This window comes from Erpetoichthys calabaricus, chromosome 5 (assembly GCF_900747795.2).
Source record: "Erpetoichthys calabaricus chromosome 5, fErpCal1.3, whole genome shotgun sequence".
Classification (NCBI taxonomy): Eukaryota; Metazoa; Chordata; class Cladistia; order Polypteriformes; family Polypteridae; genus Erpetoichthys; species Erpetoichthys calabaricus.
The window spans coordinates 220,545,860-220,568,391 of record NC_041398.2 but is presented as its reverse complement, the minus strand read 5'-3'; the positions used below and the strand labels follow the sequence as shown (position 1 = coordinate 220,568,391).

Sequence of the window (22,532 nt, the reverse complement as noted above, 5' to 3'; positions counted from 1 at the left end):
TAAAATGTGCCCTGCACAGCACATATAATATTTTTTCACCAGAAAATTGCACTTGTCCACGGACAACTGAAACCAGAAAAACATGCTTGTCCAACGGTCAATTTACCCGTGTCTGACGAGTCAGGCGTTGGATTTCCGCACCCCTGATGCTGGTTATAAAGCTTCCAATTAATAGCAGAAATGACTCTATTTTCAGTCAGTCAGTCAGTCATTTTCCAACCCGCTATATCCTAACACAGGGTCACGGGGGTCCACTGGAGCCAATCCCAGCCAACACAGGGCGCATCGCAGGAACAGACCCCGGGCAGGGCACACACACACACACACACCAGGCACACAATAGGGACCATTTAGGATCGCCAATGCACCTAACCTGCATGTCTTTGCACTGTGGAAGGAAACGGAGCACCCGGAGGAAACCCATGTAGACATGGGGAGAACATGCAAACTCCACGCAGGGAGGACCCGGGAAGCAAACCTGGGTCTCCTTACTGCGAGGCAGCAGCGCTACCACTGCGCCACCCTGCATTTTCATCTAAAACATATTATTAAAATAAAACTGCTTATGTGAATATATTGTCATGGATTACCCAATGAACCCCAGATGGATTAAAAAATAAGGCAAAATACTTGAGTTTGAGGCATACATTATTGATACTGAGCAGGCACAAATCAAACACCAACCAACACCAAAGGGACCTACCTAATCATTTGGTTGGTTACCTGTTTCAATGAAGGGGCACCTAAACTGTTTTAAACTTCATGTGTCCAGTCTCCTCGCCTCTTCATTGTGCACTACACTTTCTTTCATGTATCCGGTTTGTAAACTGCATTTCTCCCCTGCCACAGAGTTGGCATTGTTTTCCTCCAAAAGTCTGAGCTTGCTTAGGTCTGAAAGGAGTGACATTAACTCATAAAACGTTTACACAAGACCTCATTTTGATAACTACCACAAATACAGTGATAACAATAATGAAGCAGCTTTAAACATCTTAGATGTATTTTTTTATTTTAAAAGTATTTCTACATTATTAAAATAATAAGATAGGAATGGACAGTATGTTATCTACAGTGGATTCAGAAAGTATTCAGACTCACTCCCATTGTTTCCCATTTCACATACCTTGTGCTAAAATCATTTGAATTTGTCTTTCCCTCATCAATCAACACTCAATCTTTATTAATCTTTAGGCAGATTTATTAGGAATACAAAACTGAAATATCACATTGACACAAATATTCAGACCCTTTACTGTGTTGGAGCACCTTTGTCAGCAATCCCAGCCTGGAGTCTACTTGGGTATGACACAACATGCTTTGTATCTGAGGATTTTCTGTGGTTCTTCTGTATAGATTCTCTCAGGGTAGATGGAGACTATCAGTAGACAGCGGTTTTCCGGTCTCTCCAGAGATATTCAATTGGGTTGAAGTCTGAGCTCCACCAGGGCCACTCAAGGACATTCCCAGAGATTTCCCTAAGCCCCTCCTGTTTTAACTCGGCTTTGTGCTTGGAACATTGTCCTGTTGGATGGTGAATCTTCAGCCAAGTCTGAGGTCCAGAGCACACTGGAGCAAGTTTTCATTAGGGATATCTCTGTATAGTACTTTGCTATATTCAGCTCTCTCTCAACTCTTCCCTGCCACTTAAAATTAACCCTATGGCAAGATGCTGCCACCCCCAACCTTACCATTTGAATGGTATTTCACACATGATGAGTGGTGCCTGGTCTTGTTTCTCACAGTCTCAGAGTCCTTTATGTGCCTTTTTGCGAACTCCAAAAGGATATCCATATGTATTTTACTGAGGAGAAGTTTACGTCTTGGCCACTTTGTCTTAAAGCCCAGATCGGTAGAGTATATCAGTGATGATTGTCCTTCTGGAAGTTTTTATCATCTTCATATACAGTTAGGTCCATAAATATTTGGACAGAGGCAACATTTTTCTAATTTTGGTTCTGTACATTACCACAATGAATTTTAAATGAAACAACTCAGATGCAGTTGAAGTGCAGACTTTCAGCTTTAATTCAGTGGGGTGAACAAAACAATTGCATAAAAATGTGAGGCAACTAAAGCATTTTTTTAACACAATCCCTTCATTTCAGGAGCTCAAAAGTAATTGGACAATTGACTCAAAGGCTATTTCATGGGCAGGTGTGGGCAAGTCTGTCGTTATGTCATTATCAATTAAGCAGATAAAAGGCCTGGAGTTGATTTGAGGTGTGGTGCTTGCATGTGGAAGATTTTGCTTTGAGCAGACAACATGCAGTCAAAGGAGCTCTCCATGCAGGTGAAAGAAGCCATCCTTAAGCTGCGAAAACAGAAAAAACCCATCCGAGAAATTGCTACAATATTGCGAGTGGCAAAATGTACAGAATGTACAGAAAGTACAGAAAGAAAGCAAGCACTGGTGAACTCAGCAACGCAAAAAGACCTGGACGTCCACGGAAGACAACAGTGGTGGATGATCGCAGAATCATTTCCATGGTGAAGAGAAACCCCTTCACAACAGCCAACCAAGTGAACAACACTCTCCAGGGGGTAGGCGTATCGATATCCAAGTCTACCATAAAGAGAAGACTGCATGAAAGTAAATACAGAGGGTGCACTGCTAGGTGCAAGCCACTCATAAGCCTCAAGAATAGAAAGGCTACATTGGACTTTGCTAAAGAACATCTAAAAAAGCCAGCACAGTTCTGGAAAAACATTCTTTGGACAGATGAAACCAAGATCAACCTCTCCCAGAATGATGGCTAGAAAAAAGTTTGGAGAAGGCGTGGAACAGCTCATTATCCAAAGCATACCACATCATCTGTAAAACACGGTGGAGGCAGTGTGATGGCTTGGGCGTGCATGGCTGCCAGTGGCACTGGGACACTAGTGTTTATTGATGATGTGACACAGGACAGAAGCAGCCGAATGAATTCTGAGGTGTTCAGAGACATACTGTCTGCTCAAATCCAGCTAAATGCAGTCAAATTGATTCATGATACAGATGGACAATGACCCAAAACATACAGCCAAAGCAACCCAGGAGTTTATTAAAGCAAAGAAGTGGAAAATTCTTGAATGGCCAAGTCAGTCACCTGATCTTAACCCAATTGAGCATGCATTACACTTGTTGAAGACTAAACTTCAGACAGAAGGGCCCACAAACAAACAGCAACTGAAAGCCGCTGCAGTAAAGGCCTGGCAGAGCATTAAAAAGGAGGAAACCCAGCATCTGGTGATGTCCATGAGTTCAAGACTTCAGGCTGTCATTGCCAGCAAAGGGTTTTCAACCAAGTATTAGAAATGAACATTTTATTTCCAGTTATTTAATTTGTCCAATTACTTTTGAGCCCCTGAAATGAAGGGATTGTGTTAAAAAAATGCTTTAGTTGCCTCACATTTTTATGCAATCTTTCTGTTCACCCCACTGAATTAAAGCTGAAAATCTGCATTTCACCTGCATCTGAGTTGTTTCATTTAAAATTCATTGTGGTAATGTACAGAACCAAAATTATAAAAAAGTTGTCTCTGTCCAAATATTTATGGACCTAACTGTAAGTTCTCTGAAGCCCAGCCAAAGTGGTTCATTAGGTTCCTGGTCACCTATCTCACTAAGGCCCTCAGTCGGGCCAGACAACCACCTCTAGGAAGAGACATGGTTGTTCCAGACTTCTTCCATTTAAGAGTTATGGAGGACACTGTGAATCTGAGACCTTTAATGTTGCAGGCGTAATTTTTGTAGCCTTCCCCAGATCTGTGCCATGACACAATCCTGACTCTAAGCTCTGCAGGTAATTTCTTAGAAACTTGTGGCTTGGTGTTTTCTCTGATACACAATTTCAACTGCAGAACCTTCTATAGACAGAAACTGAATTGGCCACAGGTGGATTCCAAACAAACTGTAGAAACATCTTAGTGATTATCATTTGAATGGGATGCACATGAGATATTTCAATGTTTTTTTTTTAATAAACTTGCAAAAAATTTCTTAAATCTTGTTTTCACTTTATAGTTCTTGGATATTGACTGTTGCTTCATGGGGGAAAAAATGTGCCTTTTATATCTCTGTATCTGTTGTTCCTCTGAATTTGTACAGCTTAACATTTAAGAAAACATTGGTGTCCTGCTCATCAGCAGTAATTTTAACAAAGTCAGTGACGGTGAAGCAGTCGGTAGAGTAGGTAATCATATCCAAATTGAAAATGCAGACTTATCTATGCTATTCATTAGTTATATGTTACGCTCTGCCTGACCTCATCTAAGTAACAAGACATTGCTAGTTCAACATTATTGCAGTTGAGACTCCAGCAAATGTGTGAAATCTGTTTTGAGCATATCTACACACAAACAAGATGTAGTTCACATTATCTTGAAACTTGGCATCAGCGAAAATGTTTAGCTAGGTGATGTAAACTCTAAACTATTTCTTCTTGACAATAGTGTAATTAATTAGCCCCCTGGTTCAGGTTTTCTTACCTGATATTTGTAGAACGGTCTCCTGGACTTTCTTTCACTTTGTTTTTGTAGGAAGTATAAGCTAGTGTACAAAACATTAAATTGGAAGCCACAGACCAGCCAGGGAAACCTAAATTAGTCTCTAAACCCGACTCTGCCCCCAATGCAGGAAAATGGAAGCACTTGTACAAAACATAAGAATTTTTTAGGTCACTTTGAATTTAAAATTACCCAGGATGTCTGGGTTTAAGTGTCTGCTAACACACTGTGCACGTCCTGTGTCCTAGAGGCTAAAGGCGCTAAACCATAAGCCACAAGGGTACTGATGTATGACCCAAAGCATTCTGTCAGCACTCTTATTGTAAAATAATAAATGAGTGTTCATTAAGTACTTTGGGACTGTCTATCATGAAATATACTTTTTTAAAGAGTTTATTTGTTTGATTCCTCAGATTCCTGGTCTTCATTTTGCTGCAGCAAAGTCAAGCAGAATTGAAGGATTGTGCTCACAAAAATCAACCAAGCACAATTTGATTACCTTTGTTGAGAGCATTTCTTCTAGACCAATTGTTCAGTGAGCTTTAGTTTTTCACCGAATTTACAAATGTAATCCTCTGTTGAATAAATATATAAGTAATATACCTCACAGTAATATAACAAAAAGTGCAATGCTGACTCTGCCGTCAGTCAGTCATTTTCCAACCTGCTATATCCTAACACATGGTCAAGGCACTGCAATAAACTGACCAAGCGTTCACTCTGTGGGCTTTCTACCTTAAGGAATGTGATGCTAACAAGCTAACAGCACAGAAGTGTTGATAGGTAGGCAAGGAAGAGGTTAAATACCTATCATATATACATTGTGTTAGTTCTTATTATGCCATTTTGTCCACTTCAGTGTTTTTCCGACCTTGTCCCAGCAATAATAATAGTAGAAACTAGGAACGATGCTTTGACTTTGGGCAGGATTGAATCGCAGATGTAATAAGTGCCTTGTATTAGTTGGAAGGAACTGAGTAATGTCATTTTATTTGTGATGCACATTAAGCTTACTAGCCTATAGCAACTTGTGTGTGTCTGATCATTCTTTTTATACAATCGGATGATATTTGCTAGCCTCCAGTCTTTAGGACTTTCCCCAGATTTTTGAAAAATATATGCCAAAGGTTTATTCCTCCAACTACTTCATGTTTCATTGTTTTAGAAGTTTATTGGCGACTCTAAATTAAATGTGTTTGTGAGTATGTGAGGTTATGCCCTGTGATGAACTGGTGCTCCAACTGGGACTGGTTCCTATCTTTTGTCAGATTCTCCCGGTATAGACACTGAATCCCTACATTCACGACTTGTATTAACTAGATTTGGGTTTGTGAATGAATGTACTGATGGTTGTCAGCACATGTGGTGCAGTCACTGATTGAGCGCGCAAATGTCTGGGAGTGGCAGATGGACCCAACAAAGTGGCCACATATGTTATTAAAGAAGGTTTAATTGTGCAAAATCTGTGGGAAAAAAAACAATAATCTAAATGAATATTTACTAATTATTAAATTTGAAATCTTAAAAAGAAAATCTGTTTACTTCCTATGTCTAAAAGTGTTAGTTAATTGGTAACCCAAAACTGGCCTACAATGACAGAGTGTGGGTGTGTGAATGAGTGTACCCAGTGATGGAATGGCAACCCCGTCAGGACTGGTTCCAGCCTTGTAACCCAAAACTGGATAAACCGGTTAGAAAATTAGACAGATGGATGGATAGATGGCAAAGAAAAATCTAGACTGAGAACAGATAAAATGCATTTAGCTGAAAACAAATAGACAAGAAGTTCTTTGGAGTTTTTTGGCTAAGACTATGTGGCTGTGTAGTACGTTGTGTAAGAACCACGCAATATGGAGAAATAAAATTAATTAATTGCCTTGTGTTCTTGGAAAATTACAAAAAAAACCTAATGTCTTAAACATTGCTTGGTTACGGTCTTAAAAGCTGAGAAACAGCCATTTTCTTTTTATTCCAGTAAATGTGCATTTTTAAATTTGTATGTCTTGGCTACTAATTATTTACCGTCTATTAGAAATGAGCATTTTGCGGAGTTTGACTGTATTTGTATTGCAAGCAGCAACATGATTAACCTGTCTTAATTCACTCCTGGGTTATGCAGACTGGGCCTTATCCTGGCAGTACTGGGTTCAAGGCAGGGGTCAACCCTTTAGTCCATCACAAGGCTGACTCACTTACAGGGCCAATTTCAAGTCACCAATTAACATAATACATATGTTTTTTGGGATTTGGGAGGAATGTGCACATGAAACTACAAATACCGTATATACTCGTGGATAATTTCTCCCACGGATAAGTTGGGACTTGATTTTACAATATAATTTCTGGTATTTTATAATGTCGGTCATATAATTCGAATACGGAAAACTTACACTATTGGTACAAGAGATTATGATATGCTAACGCCCACCTGACAGAGTAACCACGGAGCACACTGCCTTTTTTTTCTGTGTGGGTGCGGCAATGCGTTGTATCAGCTGATGCTCCTAACCTCTCTCTCTCTCTCTCTCTCTCTCTATTGTGCCTACGTGACCACACGGTAATACCCAAACAATTCTGAAGCGACGTTTGCACTGTTTTATGTACTTTGTATCTCACACCCTCATACACCTTTATCGTAAGAGCATCCCTTATCTACAATGGAGTGTTAAATCAGAAGAAAATATTGTTTTAAATTAAACGTCGTTGAAGTAGTGAAAGAAATTGGTAACTGTGCTGCTGCAACAAAATTCGATGTGTCTGAGAAACTGATGTGAGATTGGAGGAGGCAAGAAGATTTAAAAAAAAAAATACTGGCCTATTTTTGAACGGGTATATAAGTCGGGGTCTGATTTTATGATCAATTTTTTGGGTTTCAAGACCCGACTTACATGAGCATATACAGTATTAATATTATTAACTGATACATCTTCACTTGGAATAGTTTTTTTTTTTGCAGTCTGAATCTTAAATAGGTGCCTTGCTGCATTAGTTTAAATACATTTTAGGTCTGGGTCTACTTAAATTAGATAGCACTCCGTCAACCCAATGGATAATTATTTGACCGAAATGTTGCTTCACTTAGTTGTTTTTCTTCATCTGATCTGTACTTTGTAGATTTGAGCCTGAACCTTGCAAACAGTGAGTACTTATACTGTATAACAGAGAAACATATACACCATGTCTTTTTCTTATTTCATTTTATTCATTGAGAACCCAGAAGCTGCTCATTTTATGTCAGATCCTTTCATTTTGTGCAGATAAAGGGAATTTCAAAAGACTAATCATCAGCGACCTTCTAAGTCTGACATTGTCCTCTCTAGCATAAGTACGCAACCTTTGAGATGGCGGAGCTCTTTTTTTTATTTTTAAGGATGGATTTACCTTCTCAAATCTATAGATATCATCAGTCTAGGAAATCCATGAAGGCGTTATAAAAGAACTGAACTCAGCCCAAAGTACAATTCAATCCATGCTGTATTATCTGCTTTGTTCCCAGATTCATATTTGCAGGGCCTGTAATCTTGGTGCTACAAAGGTATAATGTAAGCAGTGCTTATTCATCCACAGACAGATGCATTTGGTTTTGGTGATTTGTAATTATATGTACACCTCCTGCCTAATGAAGAAAACTTTACCCTAGGTCAAAGTGACAACTGCCCAAGCAAGCTACCGTTTTCTGAAAGCTGTAATGATGCCTTCTTCACATCAGTGCATTTCATAATTCAAAATACTGATTGCTTCACTAAAATGCTTGACTTCAGTAAGTCGGTCAAAACAGTCCGACGGAGAAGAGAAGCCGTTCTGATAAATTATTCATTTCAGCTAAACAGCACAGCATATACATACCTCACAGATTTTACCTTGTATGAGAAAAATGATGGACTTATGCTTATATCCTCTGAAGGCAGCAACAAAGTCCAGACTCAGGACTGTGGTCATTTCTGCCAAAGAGCAGATCCAAAGGTAGAGACAGACGTTATATTATTACCTTCTTTTGTAATTTAAATTAACATAGGCTAATGATTGGTTATTATTTATAACTACATAGAAGAAAACCCCTAGAGAAGTTTTGTCTTATTTCTGTAAAACACAGTATGCATCTTTTGTAAATGATCAAATAAAACCCTGAATGCTTTAGTCGGTTGTTTGAGACTTAATTATACGTCCATCCATTATCACACCTTTAACTCTTTGAAGGCTGTATATTTTTGCCAGTTTTCTGAAAAACACACAAAGCAATGGTTTCACACATAAATCAATATAAAATGTCTTTTGCTGCATGCCATGGCTGCTGTCAGCGCCCATTCAGCGACTTAATGGCTGCATGGGGGCGGCTCAGTGACCAGCAGGAATACACGACTGGCTGGCTGCCTGGCTGTCTTCACGCAGCAGTAGCAGTCGCAGTATGACGCAATCTGATTTGTACCTCTTGTCATCGTAAGATGCAGTCGTCCCAGGTGAACGTTGCCATAGGTGCATTAGCTACACTAAAATGTTCAGCACCATGATCAGTTGACGCTGGCCCCACAATTTTGTTTTTGATCTCCAGATCACTTACATCAAAACCTGACAACTCAGGACTCAGCAACGTGATATGCAAAATGTCGTCCACAGAGTATTTTGCTTTGCGCATTCGCTTTGGTCTTTCGCCAGATGTCGATGCCATTTGAGGGGTTGTTTGCTCTTCGCTACTCGTGCACACGCAGGAAATCTTGGTCAAATCAACGAAGCTAGCTTTAAAGAGAGTCGAACTAAAACATGACGGTGAATTATGTCACAGTTTACCGCTGATTACCGTCCTCTACCCCTGGATTTTGACTAAGTCGACATCCGCCCTGAAAGAGTTAATCTGGTCAAGAGCTACCAGGGCCCACTTTAGCAGCACAAGATACAAGTCATAAATCCTGTATAGGTGCCAGTCTATTATACTCATTAATGTGGTGTCAGATTAGAGCCAGCTTCTCAACATGCACATCTGTATATATAAAATGCTAAGGGTTGTCTGTCTATCATGTAATAACGCTCAAACCCGAGGGCTTTGAACCTTGATCTTGGTCTCTATCAAGAACTTATGCTGTGATATGCGTAACATGACCCAAAATTGGTCTTCGGATCCTTCTCATGGTGATCTGCGACGTGGGTGCATTCCATGGCTGATAGGGAAAGCACAGCAGCATACATTGCTGACAGGAAAAGCACAGTGGCACAGGTACACAGTACTGCTGACAGGGACAGACGCACAGCGAGCCCTGCTAAAAGGGAAGCACATTGCACAGGACAGATCATTTACATCAAAAGTGCCAGTCATACATTCATTGCGAAACAGAAAATCATACGCGGCCAAAGAATTGAAGGTGTGCACTTCTGTTATTGGGCTTTGGGGCCTTGGAACACCAAGAGGTGGTACGGTCATGCCACATGGGTGCCAAAAAACAACAAGCACATCAGCAAGTGGCATGTCTGTTAGGAAAAGAGCCGTGGCTACATCAGATAACAGTGAGGGTCATCACATCAACCTTGGCAGAATGATCTGGGGTGCTGTGTTTCGTGAGAAGGCATGCACCATCTTTCCTGGAGGATTGAAGGCCTGAGTGTTACTAGTCTTTAGAATTTTGGAGGAAAAACTGGAGTACATGGAGAGAAGTACACACAGAAATGGAAAGGGACCTGCAAATGGAAAGAACACAGAAATTAACAACAGCTCCACTGTGTGTCCTTAGGTAAAAGAATGTTATTGTGTTTAATATTGTTGGTTTTTTCACAGGCATCTTTGGTCAAGGTAATTTTCAAGTTCAGAATATGTGAGTATTGCAATTAACTTTTGTAGTGCTGGCAAGTTAAATGACATGCCAGAGTCACACATCAATTCAGAAGATGAGCCAGCATCCTTGTAGTTTAAAGTGTAAAACTGTTTTTTAGTCTGTTAAAGGGTTATGGGGTTCCAAGGATCATAAGGCAAGGCAGTGACCAACCAAGGACGGACAGTAGTCCATCACAGGCTATATTCATGCACACTCACTCCAAATTAAATCTGTTAATTAAACTATTCAGTGCATCTCTTGAATGTTGGAGAAGACCAGAAAGACATAGAGAGCACATGTAAACTCCACATAGATAGTTACAGAGCCTGCAACTGAATCCATTTTCCAGTAACACAACCAACTGTGCCACCCTTCCATACAGTTAGGTCCAAAAGGATATCCATATATGTTTTACTGAGGGGACGTTTATGTCTTGGCCACATTGTCTTAAAGCCCAGATCGGTAGAGTATATTAGTGATGATTGTCCTTCTGGAAGTTTTAATCATCTTCATATACAGTTAGGTCCATAAACATTTGGACAGAGACAACTTTTTTCTAATTTTGGTTCTGTACATTACCACAATGAATTTTAAATGAAACAACTCAGATGCAGTTGAAGTGCAGACTTTCAGCTTTAATTCAGTGGGGTGAACAAAATGATTGCATAAAAATGGAGGCAACTAAAGCATTTTTTTAACACAATCCCTTCATTTCAGTGGCTCAAAAGTATTTAGACAATTGACTCAAAGGCTATTTCATGGGCAGGTGTGGGCAAGTCCGTCGTTATGTCATTATCAATTAAGCAGATAAAAGGCCTGGAGTTGATTTGAGGTGTGGTGCTTGCATGTGAACAGACAACATGCAAGCAAAGGAGCTCTCCATGCAGGTGAAAGAAGCCATCCTTAAGCTGTGAAAACAGAAAAAAACCCATCCGAGAAATTGCTACAATATTACAAGTGGCAAAACCTACAGTTTGGTACATCCTGAGAAAGAAAGCAAGCACTGGTGAACTCAGCAACGTAAAAAGACCTGGACGTCCACGGAAGACAACAGTGGTGGATGATCGCAGAATCATTTCCATGGTGGAGAGAAACCCCTTCACAACAGCCAACCAAGTGAACAACACTCTCCAGGGGGTAGGCGTATCGATATCCAAGTCTACCATAAAGAGAAGACTGCATGAAAGTAAATACAGAGGGTGCACTGCAACGTGCAAGCCACTCATAAGCCTCAAGATTAGAAAGGCTAGATTGGACTTTGCTAAAGAACATCTAAAAAAGCCAGCACTGTTCTGGAAAAACATTCTTTGGACAGATGAAACCAAGATCAACCTCTACCAGAATGATGGCAAGAAAAAAGTATGGAGAAGGTGTGGAACAGCTCATTATCCAAAGCATACCACATCATCTGTAAAACACGGTGGAGGCAGTGTTATGGCTTGGGTGTGCATGGCTGCCAGTGGCACTGGGACACTAGTGTTTATTGATGATGTGACACAGGACAGAAGCAGCCGAATGAATTGAGGTGTTCAGAGACATACTGTCTGCTCAAATCCAGCTAAATGCAGTCAAATTGATTGGGCGGCGTTTCATGATACAGATGGACAATAACCTAAAACATACAGCCAAAGCAACCCAGGAGTTTATTAAAGCAAAGAAGTGGAAAATTCTTGAATGGCCAAGTCAGTCACCTGATCTTAACCCAACTGAGCATGCATTTCACTTGTTGAAGACTAAACTTCAGACAGAAAGGCCCACAAACAAACAGCAACTGAAAGCCGCTGCAGTAAAGGCCTGGCAGGGCATTAAAAAGGAGGAAACCCAGCATCTGGTGATGTCCATGAGTTCAAGATTTCAGGCTGTCATTGCCAGCAAAGGGTTTTAAACCAAGTATTAGAAATGAACATTTGATTTCCAGTTATTTAATTTGTCCAATTACTTTTGAGCCCCTGAAATGAAGGGATTGTGTTAAAAAAAATGCTTTAGTTGCCTCACATTTTTATGCAATCATTTTGTTAACCCCACTGAATTAAAGCCGAAAATCTGCATTTCAACTGCATCTGAGTTGTTTCATTTAAAATTCATTGTGGTAATGTACAGAACCAAAATTAGAAAAAAGTTGTCTCTGTCCAAATATTTATGGACCTAACTGTTTATCACTTTCCATATATCACTATTGTGAATTTCCCCTGGGGAATAAAGTATCTATCTATCTATCTATCTATCTATCACAAAAATAAATGTTGGCTAAATATTCTATAAAAGGAATTTCATCAGAGCAGTAATTCACCTCACTGAAATTGTAAATGTAAAAGAGTTACATCAAAAGAAATATATCAAAACATTATTATTTTAGATCCACAGATGATATGAAAATCCAGGGATGTTTCAAGTTACAGAGAGTTGTTTTTTAAGCATTTGATGCCTAAAGGCATTCTGGCAGAATGGAAAACAAAGCCATTTGTGTACATTCCTTCCTCAAGGTGTACACAGTATCTTTGCTCAGAACCACATGGGAGTTTGAAATCTCTTGTTCTGTGGAGATGAGAGCAGTAGACATAACGTTGAGCTGGCTGAAGCTGAGTAAAATAGCAGTCACAGCAAATACAACAGCTGTCCCTGCTTTGTTCATTTAACTTTGTAGGCTCTGCAGTGGTTTGGCTTCCCATCCAAGATGGCTTCTCCCTGCATCCCTGAACAAGAAAAGAGACTGTAGAAAATAAATGAATAGTCATTGTGTAGTTTAAGTGGTATAATTAATGTCTTTTTTTATCAAAAATGTTTTGTCGATTAAGGTCAGTTTAATATATATCTGAAACCCCCTTACAATAAAAGACACTGTAGAAAAAATGTTATTGAGTACTGATGGTGATGACACATGGTTTAATCACTGAATGATCTGCCAAATGATGATAAATAACTGGCAAGTACAGGAGAGTTTGACTCCAATATTGATTGCATTGTTGAGGACTGCAAAATAGGCCATTGTTGTGAAGACTGTATCTGTTCCCTCATGAGGAAGAGCAGTGTGCTCAGTTGAGTTGGTATAATTATTTTTGTACATCATTACATTTTTTTTGCTTTCTTTGTTGCAATGCTGGCATAAAAACATAAACTCATGTCATGAATTTTGCATTTAGGCTTTTTTAGTTTATCAGACTTACTTAATCAAACTGCATTCATATTTTTTTTATGCACCAACCGCATTTTGTATGTTTCCTTATGGCAGCAGCCATTCTGTTTTTAACAACTGCTCTGCCAGAGTCTGTCTTGTGATTGGCATTGGCATTGCATGTTTGCGTCTTTTAACTACAACTGTAAAAAAAGGGGGTGTTGTGCACTGTTAGGCTGGGTTTCTACTTCAGAAGACGCGACGTGTGCTCCTGCAGATGCTACTGCTACGAATGCATTGCACTGTTTATACTTGCGCGCATACTTTACATAAATCTGGAAGATTCCACCAGGTGGCAGTGCGAGATATCATCATGGTGAGAAAGCAACATTCGGCTTCGCTATGTTGTGAATTGCCCGAAACATCAATTACATTCCCAGGATACCTTGCCACAATATTTCTGAAAAGGATGGATGTTTAATGATAACATCCATCAATCCCAAGACGCACACATTCCAGCAAGCATCCTGGCGCAAGGCAAAAACAATCCCTGGATGGGGCACCAGCTCTTTGCAAGGTGGATACGAGCACACACATACACTAGCATCATTTTAGCATCACCAGATACCCAAACCTGCATTTTCTTGGAAGGAATCCGAAGCACACTGTGGAAACCCAACAGTAAAACATACAAATTCCATGGACATGACTCCCTGCAAGGCAGCAGTGCTACCGCTCCACTACCATGCTGCCCCTACTTGTGTAATTATTAATAGTATTCATTGTTTAAATGAAGTTAACAATTTATCTGTAAAATGTGATATACAGTACATACTTTAATGCATGCATTTCATCATGAAAGTGATATCAAGTATAAATCTTAAGAATTCTAAATATTCAGAGAGCTGGAATATCATAAATTTAATGTGTTCTGTGTGGCAATTACTGCCTGCCGCTGCTGTCAGCACATGAGGAAGCCCCAGAAGCATGTAGAGATTAACAATTGGGTTGGTTTTAAGATGATGTTTACAGTGGTTTACTTTAAAATATACTACGAGATTAAAGTAGAAATTTTGAGATTAAAGATGAAATTTCCACTTTAATCACAAAATAGACCTTTTCACTGTGTCCCTAATTTTTTTCTCTTTGGCTCAAATATGCTTCTGTACTTTCTGATGCTGTTGTGAAGGTGCAAATAAAAAAAAGATTGTATCATTAAGTTGGGGAATATGCAACGTTTGAAAAGAAGAGCACCACCAATACATTTGTATGTCGGAATTTTGATTCACCACATCAAACCATTCATCATACATCGAAGCACACACATTGACCCTGTGGGATCTGCAAAGTGGTTTGCTGTCACGTGTTGATAGTAAACAGAGACTCCAACGTCATGTTCCAACTTGAACAGACTGCACCCCCCGATTTATTGCCTGTACAGTAATCCCTCGCTATATCGCGCTTCTCCTTTCGCGGCTTCACTCTATTGCGGGTTTTATATGTAAGCATATTTAAATATATATCGCGGATTTTTTGCTGGTTCGCGGATTTCTGCGGACAATGGGTCTTTTAATTTCTGGTACATGCTTCCTCAGTTGGTTTGCCCAGTTGATTTCATACAAGGGACGCTATTGGCAGATGGGTGAGAAGCTACCCAACTTACTTTTCTCTCTCTCTCTCTTGCGCTGACATTCTCTGATCCTGACATAGGGGGATTGAGCAGGGGGGCTGTTCGCACACCTAGACGATAGGGACGCTCGTCTAAAAATGCTGAAAGGTTATCTTCATGTTGCTACCTTCTGTGCAGCTGCTTCGTGAAGCGACATACTGCACGGTGCTTCACATACTTAAAAGCTCGAAGGGCATGTATTGATTTTTGATTATTTGTTTTTCTCTGTCTCTCTCTCTCTCTCTGCTCCTGACGGAGGGGGTGTGAGCTGCCGCCTTCAACAGCTTTGTGCCGCGGTGCTTCGCATACTTAAAAGCCAAACAGCCCTATTGATTTGTTTGCTTTTCTCTCTCTTTCTGACATTCTGTGCTCCTGACACGCACTCCTTTGAAGAGGAAGATATGTTTGCATTCTTTTAATTGTGAGACGGAACTGTCATCTCTGTCTTGTCATGGAGCACAGTTTAAACTTTTGAAAAAGAGACAAATGTTTGTTTGCAGTGTTTGAATAACGTTCCTGTCTCTCTACAACCTCCTGTGTTTCTGCGCAAATCTGTGACCCAAGCATGACAATATAAAAACAACCATATAAACATATGGTTTCTACTTCGCGGATTTTCACCTTTCGCGGGGGGTTCTGGAACGCAACCCCCGCGATGGAGGAGGGATTACTGTACTGCAACTCGCGCATGTGTTGCGTTAATTTCTGAGGATGTGATCAGAGGACACATTAAATGAACACTAGTAATGCGTGGCAGCTATGATGCATGCATGTGCAGGTTCTGAGCGTGAAGTATATACTGACTCTTAGAGTATTTTAATAGTTGATCAAAAAACCTAAAATAACTCTTCGAAATTAAACATCTTGCTTGGGAAATCTTACTTAGTAGTAACTAATTGTTGCTTTGTAGATTTTTACTTTTTTTCTTCTTCTTTTGTTGTGTCAATCGGTTGTTTAACTATCGGTTTCCAACTTTTCTTTTGACTATATTTTGTGCCTATTAGAGTTTTTGTTTCTGCTTTTATTTTTTAGACTTTTTTAATGGATTTCTGAGATTAAACATTCATGAGGTTTAAAAGGCTTCTGTACATAACTTTTATTTCTGGAAAATTCCAATTGCTTAAAGAGTTATCAAATTATTTGTATAATTTTGTTCACCGTGTTGTATTTTTAATGTTTTGGTTTCGTTAAGACTGCTTCACTCACCTTCAGGTATGATGCAACAGGATAAAAGGTCATTCATGAATTTGCGTCCTTTTCCTAGTACTGGATTCAAAACACTTTTTCAAATCATTCTTTCTAAAGGTTTCTCAGTCTTAATGTTTCCTGTTTCTGACTTTTGCTATGAATTTTTGACCAGGATATTGTTTTTAATTTTGGCTTTCATGGACATGTTTTTGATTTCCTGGTTTTGATCTCTTTTGCCGTTACCTCGTCTATCTTGTCAGTCATTTCTCAAGTCCTGTCTATTCTTGGTCATTTCTACTTAATCCAAGTACATTATATGCATTGTTCACTCATATCAACTCTGCCTAATAATAATTGTTATTTATGTTGTACCTTTTCTATTCTTAAAGAAGGAACCGCAGCAAAGATACTCAAGTCATGTAAACTTAACTGGGCTGTACACAAAGCATTATAGGTTTATAGGGTCATTATTGTCACATCTACACTTCTAGTACAGTGAAATTCTTACTTGTATGTTCTAGTCAACACTTTCCAGAGTCATAATCAGTGAATTTAATTACCTTACCTCAAAATTTTTCTCTTCCTTACCTTACCTTGAAACTTCTGTCTTATTTGAAATTTATCAGAACACATTTTGCAATTCAGATTGACAGTGACAACAAAAAATGGAGTACAACCACTAACCACAGACTAAAATTGCGTGTTTAGTTATACAGTAGTATTACAATAGATAGCATTACTGACAGATGTTCCATTATTTACAAAAGCAGCATGCCTTTCTGGATTTGATATTCATTAATCCTCTTATCAAGATTAACCACTTATGCACCAGCAGGACACCACCAAATTTCAAAGCTGTTTCTATACATATGGTACTTTTACATACCCAAGGTTGTCTTCTTTCAATTAAAATCATAAGTTTCCATGTTGTCTGCTCTCTTTCATTATTAAAATATGTGATTTGCACAGGTATACCCCAAGCCAAGCAGTGTATCACAGATGAGTTAATCGGCTTTTATCAAATATCCCACCTACTCCGAGCCACATAGAGTAAAAGACTCCTAACTATTGAATAGATGAGGTTTAGCGCATTCTAATGATGTATAGTTGTCTATGCCAGGTTATTTGTATTAAGTGTCACAGCTGTGTGTAAATAGCAACAAATACATTATGTACGTAAGAGCTCATCTTTAGACATCAGTGTGCTACAAGTTTAAGTCAGATCCTGAGCAAAGTTTTGACTTTATTGAAAACAACAGGTTTGATAAAGGACTCAAGGCTACTGTTTGAATTGTAAGCACTGCTTAATATGACTTTAAAGCATCGTGGCATAAAGTTTCACAGCTCAAGCGTCAAAGAGTCAATTATAATACCTGGAGGCTGTCTGCTACATGTTCTCCCTATGTTAGTTTTTTGAGCAGTGCTCCTTCAATTTCAGCTTAGAGTACACTGGCAATGTTTCTTAGCATACAGATGAGTAATGGCTTTGCTGTACTTCTGCCCTGAAAGTTTCACAGAAGGACCTCCAGATAGAATGTGACTGTATCAAGCCACTCACGTTGCTCTGCCTTGAGCATATGAGAAAAAAAAAAAAAGACTTTTCGCTAGTAACTTGTTCATGGAATAATCCCTGGCCCCCAACCCTATTGAAAGGATAGACAGCGTTGTGCAGTATTTTTTATTCCATTTGTCTCACTCAACCCACAGATTCCCAACAGCAACATCCCCCCACCCAGGAGAAAGAAAGGAGTACAATTACAAAAGGGAAGTACAATCAAACAGCAGTCACAGGATCAGGGAGGTTAAAGGAAGCATTATTAGAAACTGGATGAAAAGTCTTGTAAGGCTGTGTCAATCCTTCAGTGATGTCACAAGGAAAAAGTGGGGAGCGATTATGCCATGAGCAAGACTCATATGATCGCGAGCCAGTAATGGCCACCTGAAACTCAAAAGTGGCCGATTTAGGTGTTTGTGTCTGTATGACTAGCTCTGTGCTCAGCGTTGTGCCCATGACCGTAACCCAGCACTGGAAGAAGGTGGCATGAAAATATGTGGATTTACTTAGTTTATTCCAGAAGTGAAATGCAAGAAAAAAGCACCAACAAGAAAAATAAATAAATAAACCTTTGTGGGGCAACTGCAACAGAAGTCAAGAGAAAATGGTGAATTGCAGCAGAAATGCCCCAATCTGCTGTAGAAAATGTAAGATTTCTCTGTGTTTTTGGAAAAGAGAAATAGTTTCAAGGACTGGCTAACTATTGAAAGGTTCAGCTCTATAAAGAGTTTATAATTCATCCATCAAGCTATTTCTAGTCTGACTCATTCCCGCGTGGGATTGATGGAAATGGGAACCATGTTTGAAAGAGTTTATAAATTTTTAAGGTGTTATTAACTCAAATGAAATATACTTAATTATAATAGCATAAATATCAATAATAATAATCAAAAATCAACAAAAAAGCAAAGTATTACTAAATACACAAAGGTTTAGATTGGGTAAAGGTGTGTGCCCAGTCTCAAAGTATCTCATTATAGAAAAAAGCATTTTATGAAGAACATAAGACATTTGTCAAAAAGAGGAGATCATTCAGTTCATTTAGCTAATAGATAAACTTCCCTAGAATCTCATTCATTATTTTTAAAAATCAGGAAGAGCTCCTCACTAAGACTGAATGAGATGTATTTGGTTTTGGTTTGAATATTCACAGACTTGATATTACATTCTCCCCACACAACCCTAAACTGAATTAAGTGGGTTTGAAAATGGCATGTGCTATAAGCATATCCTTAATGATTTTATCTTTGATTACAGGTGCAAATCTTCCAAAGGCTCAGGTGAAGACTGCCTCCTTGGGATTAGCTGGAAAGGCAAGATCACCATTACTTCCCGTCTCTGTACCAACAGCTCCTGAGGTAGCAGAAGAAGGGAATAAACAGTTGGACGATCCCTCAAGTGTAAGTATCACACACTGCCCTTCCTTTGTAGTCAAGATAAAAATGGAACATGAAATACACCCTCCTGTTATCCCTCTTTAAAAATTTCCACATCAAAATAGTTGTACTCCAAACTCCTCATAACGCCATACTCACTTGAGTGGTGTGCGGAATACAGTGATCATTTTACACTTTTTTAAGATACTTGCCTTGGATTCTCTTAAAAGTTTCCTTTTTCAAGTAGGTAAAGAATTGCATGATAAGGGTGTTGTTTTATTTAAATGCATGAAAGATGTCAAGCACACTTTATAATCACTTCTGTTTCTTGCAGACCTGTGATACAGGTTGTGTGCGCTAGCTCCACTTTAACTGCTGCTTCACACAACTGTAGGCACATGGAATTTCAAAGTAGTGTGGTAGAAAGGAAGTCATTAGGGATCTTCAGATTTCTACTTGATTTTTTCTTGAAGAATGTAGGTGAGGGCGGCACGGTGGCACAGTGGATAGCACTGCTGCCTCGCAGTTAGGAGACCCGGGTTCGTTTCCCATGTCGTCCCTGTGTGGAGTTTGCATGTTCTCTGTGTGGGTTTCCTCCAGGTGCTCCGGTTTCCTCCCACAGTCCAAAGACATGCAGGTTAGGTGCATTGGCGATTCTAAATTGTCCATGGTGTGTGCTTGGTGTTGTGTGTGTGTGTGTGCTCACCCTGCTGTGGGCTGGCGCCGTGCTGGGTTTGTTTCCTGCCTTGTGCCCTGTGTTAGCTGGGATTGGCTGCAGGAGACCCCCATAACCCTGTAGTTAGGATATAGCAGGTTGGATAATGGATGGATGTAAGTGAACAGGATTGACAATCTTGTTAGGTTGTATGGCTTGTCGAATGGCCACCGCAAAACTCTTTTAATGTTCTTACTCTACATGCTGTCATAAGCACAACAAAGATCCACACAAAACATAGGTTTGGGGTAGCCACCCGTATAATGTTCCTGGCTGCAATGAATAACTGTAAGGTACAGATCTGAACAGGTTTGAGTCCACAACTGAACTGATTTGCTGGCACAAAGATGGCGGCTTTAAGGGAGAGCGGAGGAAGTGACTTCATCACTGGGGCCATGAACCGGAAGTGGTGTCATTGAGGCCGGGTACGGAAGAGACGTCATCAGTAGGGCAAAAACTGGAAGTAATGTCATTGGGCCTGGGACCGGAAGTGACATCATCAGTGGGCCTGGAACTGGAAGTGGTGCCATTGAGGCCGGAACCAGAAGTGATGTCATTGGGGCCAGGTGGAATTTCCCATAACTGGTCAGCAGAGAAGTGAGAGAAAGTGTTAGTGCTCTGGTCTGGCATGGAAATACTCTCATTCAGGCCCTTTAGCTGCCTCCCATGTGTACGTGTGTGACAATGCATATGACCTTTTAGTTGCATGTGCTGTGTTCCCTAAAATGTCATTCACAACTGTATGATCAGAACTCAGCCACAGCCACAAGATCAGACAGTTTAGGGTGCCAGTTAACCTAATGGAATAAAGTCTTCAGATTCCCTTCAGTCTACACACCAACTGAAAATCTTTCATATATCTTCCTGATGGAGTAGTCTTTGTTGCCTAATAACATTAACGTGGTGAAATATAGATAGATAGATAGATAGATAGATAGATAGATAGATAGATAGATAGATAGATAGATAGATAGATAGATAGATAGATAGATAGATAGATAGATAGATAGATAGATAGATAGATAGATAGATAGATAGATAGATAGATAGATAGATAGATAGATAGATACTTTATTAATCCCAAGGGGATGTTGTTCTTTGTCTAGCATTTTCAGTATTTGGAATACAGTGAGAAGGAAAAAATATACTTGGTTATTTGGACACTTCAATCACTAGTGCACATTCAAAAACAATTCAATTTATTTTTTGCTAGCTCTATTTATTGAGTGCAGGCTGAGATCACTGTAACAAATTTATGGTTATAATGTAAACTATATCATTTACACACATAAAATGCAAATTAGGTTAAACAGACAGATAAAAACAGCAAATTCAATTAGCATAACAATCATGACAATACAAGTCAAATAAAAATTATAACTGTGAAATGCCCAGTTGACAAGAGAAGAGAGGAAAATAACAACCTCAGTTGATAGCAATACTGAAAAAAATAAACCTACTTTATAATGCAAACAACATATTTAGCATTAAATTAACAAGGTTAGTTTTGCCGTGTAATGTCTGGAGCTATAAGCATTAGATGAGCTCAGTCGAGGAGGCTACTTGTTTCCTTAAGGCTCTTCCAGTAATACTCCGTCCTAAATTTCTTTTACTTTATCGTAATGAGTCATGGTGCCCTCCCATGACTCTCAGTTGTGTAGTCTGACATCCCCAGTGACTCACTCCAACTATTGTGCAACTCTCCCTGACAAAATTAAGCAGTCTGAATTTGGTCAAGGTGATGGCCTGCAGTGTATGAGAGCTGACAACCAATGAGTATTGAGCTGGAAGTACACTGCATACAATGTGGCAATGAAGAATAAGGAACACAGGTGTTTTGGACCTCACAAACAAAGGAAGTTTAATGTACCACAATAGGATGAATAAAAGAAAAAAGGGCAGAGATGGCAGCTGCACTCATTGTACTTGTAAAAATCTTTCACAGAACTGGCTTGGTCAGGCAGCAAGTTATTGGCAATCAGAAAAAAGGGGTGAGCCTGGGATACTTTGGATATGTGAAATTGTGCTGGAATGTCATCATGGAGACATCTAATATGACATGCCCGGCAATTTTTAGTCATAAAATATAACATGGTCTGGAGATCAAATCAGCAACTTCGGTCGTCAAATTTGTCGAAGTCATGTACTGTACTGTGACATCGGCTTTAGGTAGACACAAAGCATGCCTTTTCCAAACAGCTATTTTCATTCAGGCTCAGTAATTTTTTTAGTAACTGTGTTCCTTATAAGTAGTCCACTTTAGAAAAATGCCTTTGTTTTTTCTAAAGCTTTCTGAATACAAACTGTTATTCTGTGTTTCATGCCATTTGAACTCCCTTTCCCTTTTATATTTAGTTTTCCCTTTCTTAAATGGCAACATAGACATTGCTATAACCAGTATATCTGAATGTTTGCTTTCAAGCACAGTCATAGAAGTACACTCAACTGCCACAGACAAATAGATTAAACAGAATTTGATGTGGCTTTCCAACCAAGAACAGAAGGAGCAAGGAATGGGGGGAATGAGGGGTCACACTTCTATTAGACACTAAACTGTTTGTTTGTTGGCTGGAAAGATTAAATATTAATGCATCTATCAAACTGAACTACTCTGGGCTTCCTAACTGAAGT

At 39.4% G+C, this 22,532-nt stretch overlaps 1 protein-coding gene across 1 annotated transcript in view; it reads left to right on the top strand.

Annotated features, from left to right (window-relative positions):
* Positions 1-22,532, top strand: part of dcc (DCC netrin 1 receptor) — an 899,751-nt gene that overhangs the window by 864,635 nt on the left and 12,584 nt on the right. The window contains exon 28 of the mRNA XM_051928027.1: positions 19,068-19,210. Coding sequence (XP_051783987.1) covers positions 19,068-19,210 — 143 coding nt within the window. The remainder of the gene's footprint in view (positions 1-19,067; positions 19,211-22,532) is intronic.